Source organism: Oratosquilla oratoria, chromosome 37 (assembly GCF_046742065.1).
Source record: "Oratosquilla oratoria isolate Oo_2021 chromosome 37, ASM4674206v1, whole genome shotgun sequence".
Lineage (NCBI taxonomy): Eukaryota > Metazoa > Arthropoda > Malacostraca > Stomatopoda > Squillidae > Oratosquilla > Oratosquilla oratoria.
In genome coordinates, this window is record NC_134813.1 from 39777216 (window position 1) to 39780260 (window position 3045).

Below are 3045 nucleotides of genomic sequence, written 5' to 3' on the forward strand. Positions count from 1 at the left end.
AGCATTCTCAAGGGGAGTCCCTTGGTGTACCTTAGAGAACCAAGTGTAGCCGGTATTCGAGAAAGAAAAGAAAATCAACATTTCAATATCCCTACACAGAAAATATAGTGAGACGTAGAAGCCTGACTGTGCGAGTTTCGAGGATGAAAGATGAACAGCCTTGGTGTTTCAAAAGCTGGGGAGTAGGGCATATATCTTGGCATTGTTCTGCTTCTTTTGACAAGCACTCACCCCTCCCTAATTGCCTACATTGCAGCCCATTTCAGCCCACCATCACTAATGATGCCTCTACAGCTGACCAGCTTCCCACTCCAAACACATCCATGTAGAAACGCCCCAGCTGTCACAAACCCGGAGTAAATGCATGGCATGGATGTACGAAACGCCCTCGAGTGGTCATCTCCCAGACTATAGACGCGCCACCACCTCGGTCCCACCCAAGAGCCGTTCCACCGTTGTTACCCTCAAACTTGCCTGACTCGCCGCGAGACTGTTGCCAACCTGACGGTACGCTGTACAGCCATTTCAGTACGCTTTGACGAAATCAAAACTCACATCGACAATCTCACTGCACAGCAAGCCTTCACTGAGCTCGCCCTTGCATCAACCACCAGACCAGCGTTGGTTCCATGTGGTACGTAATAAACAAAATCATCAAGAAGAAATCATCGAGTGCTCTCCACCACAGCCCAACCCAATATGTGTAGGACTCGTTAAATACTTGGTCTGAGCATGCACAGGCAAACAATTTTCCCGCTCCAATTCAAGAGGCACTTTACGTCCAGAAGAACGTTCGTACTCTGCTTCTAATGGCTGCATTACTACGGGCGGATGAAGATGACGACGTGGCCATCACTGAGGACGAACTGCGTCGTGCTCTTGCCGCAAGTAAAGCAACAGCCCCTTGGGGTGGATGGCGTCACATACCAAGTCCCTCACCTGCTCCTCAAAGTCCCTGGCAATCCCTTGCTGCAGCTCTGCAACCTTAGCTTTAGCAATGGATATGTACCTCGTGCCTGGACGCCTAGCACCATTGCGTCCATCCCCAAGCTTGCCATAGACAAGTTCAGGCCCATTTCATTGACCTCCTGTTTCTGCAAGAAAGAATACGGACTAAGACCAAGAAGAAGAGACGGAAAAGTTGTGATACGCCCACGGTTCATCTGAATACTACGTAGTTTCTCTACACTGTCATTCCAACAACAAGCAAGTCCTTCATACCTCTTCGATTGTAACTGAACAAATCAACAATTACAGAAACCCGTGAATGGCAAATACCCACGCGAAGTTGCAAACCTTTGCAAGCAGTTATTTCGGACGTCTTACCAATTACTAGACAAAGAAACCTGAGTACGTCCCTCTGCCCTCTCTCTCTGCCAGTCCCAGATTACAGGAAACTATTCCATCTTTGAAGTGTTCCCTTACAACCAGAAATCATTGAGTATCTGTCTCCGATACGACCTATTCACCAAGACCCTTTGTAGACGATTTACCTTGATGAGCAGTCTATTAACCATAATCAAGATTTCTCAGTCCACACACCAGCTCATCAAAATCATGCGCAAACTGTGCTAACCTTGTAACGGTTTGAATGTCCATTTATCTCTATGTGAAATGAAAACCGTATAATTGATGTTTTCATAATATTTCAGTTTTTCATGTACTTGTAGTTATTCTATATATTTCTTTATGTATGCCATGTCCCTTGTATGCTGTAGGTGTTTTTACAACTGTGATTAGTCAATGATTTTTAACAAAGAGTTTGATTATCCTGCTGACATTCTCTGAGCCCCTCGAGAGAACTGCCCAAGGCCACATACCTATTTATTTATTTATTTATTTATTTATTTATTTATTTATTTATCTATCTATTATGTTGCAATATAGCCTAGCCCGGTTGGTTGTGACAATATGCATATATTCATATTTATATATATATATATATATATATATATAAATTTATCAACCACAATATGTATATATATACACACATATATGTATATATATATATATATATATATATATGTATATATATGAACATACTGACAGTTGACGTAAGTGGAGTAGGAAACACAGGAGTCTTTGTCTGAGTTTATTCCTGACTAGTTTCGCAAATATACTTTTTCAAACGAATGAAAAAGTATACGTGCGAAACTAGTCAGGAATAAAATTAGACTAAGACTCCTGTGTTTCCTACTCCACTTAACGTCAACCTGTTAGAATGTCTCATTATATATATATATATATATATATATATATATATATATATATATATATATATATATATATATATATCATAGACGCCTGAACTGCTAATATCTTTAGAACGTTGATAGTCGTTTAACTTTTTTTAATCCCTGAAGGATCTATATATATATATATATATATATATATATATATATATATATATATTATTTATATATGTATATATACATACATATAAATATATGTGCTCGTATGAACACATCTATATCTATTTTATTAGCATTGTCCTCCGTCCCGCCTTTCACAGACGCGACCTCCTCGCGTTCCTCCCTTTACTTCCATTCCACCAACCAAGACCTTGATGTTCTCCCTCTTCCCCCTCCCGCACAGGTGTCCTGGGTGCGAAAGGGCGACTCTCACATCCTGTCCGTGAACCAGTACATCTTCATCACAGACGACCGGTTCGTGTCCCTTCACCAAGAGGCTTCGGACACTTGGAGTCTGCAGATCAAGTACGTCCAAGCGCGGGACTCTGGCATGTATGAGTGCCAAGTGTCTACAGAACCCAAGATCTCTAAGGCGGTCTACCTCAACGTTATCTGTAAGTGTGAAGATATCACCTTTGTTGTTGTTGTTGTTGTTGTTGTTGTTGTTGTTGTTGTTGTTGTTGTTGTTGTTGTTGTTGTTTCGACTTCTTCATATTCTTCATATTCATCATATTCTTTATATTCTTCATATTCTTCATATTCATCATATTCTTTATATTCTTCATATTCTTCATATTCATCATATTCTTCATATTCTTCATATTCATATTCTTCATATTCTTCATACTCGTAT

The 3045-nt window shown here is 40.2% G+C and overlaps 1 protein-coding gene across 1 annotated transcript in view; it reads left to right on the top strand.

Moving 5' to 3' along the window:
* LOC143019431 (uncharacterized) overlaps positions 1 to 3045 on the top strand; it is a 301610-nt gene that overhangs the window by 183863 nt on the left and 114702 nt on the right. The window contains exon 3 of the mRNA XM_076175067.1: positions 2596 to 2806. Coding sequence (XP_076031182.1) covers positions 2596 to 2806 — 211 coding nt within the window. The remainder of the gene's footprint in view (positions 1 to 2595; positions 2807 to 3045) is intronic.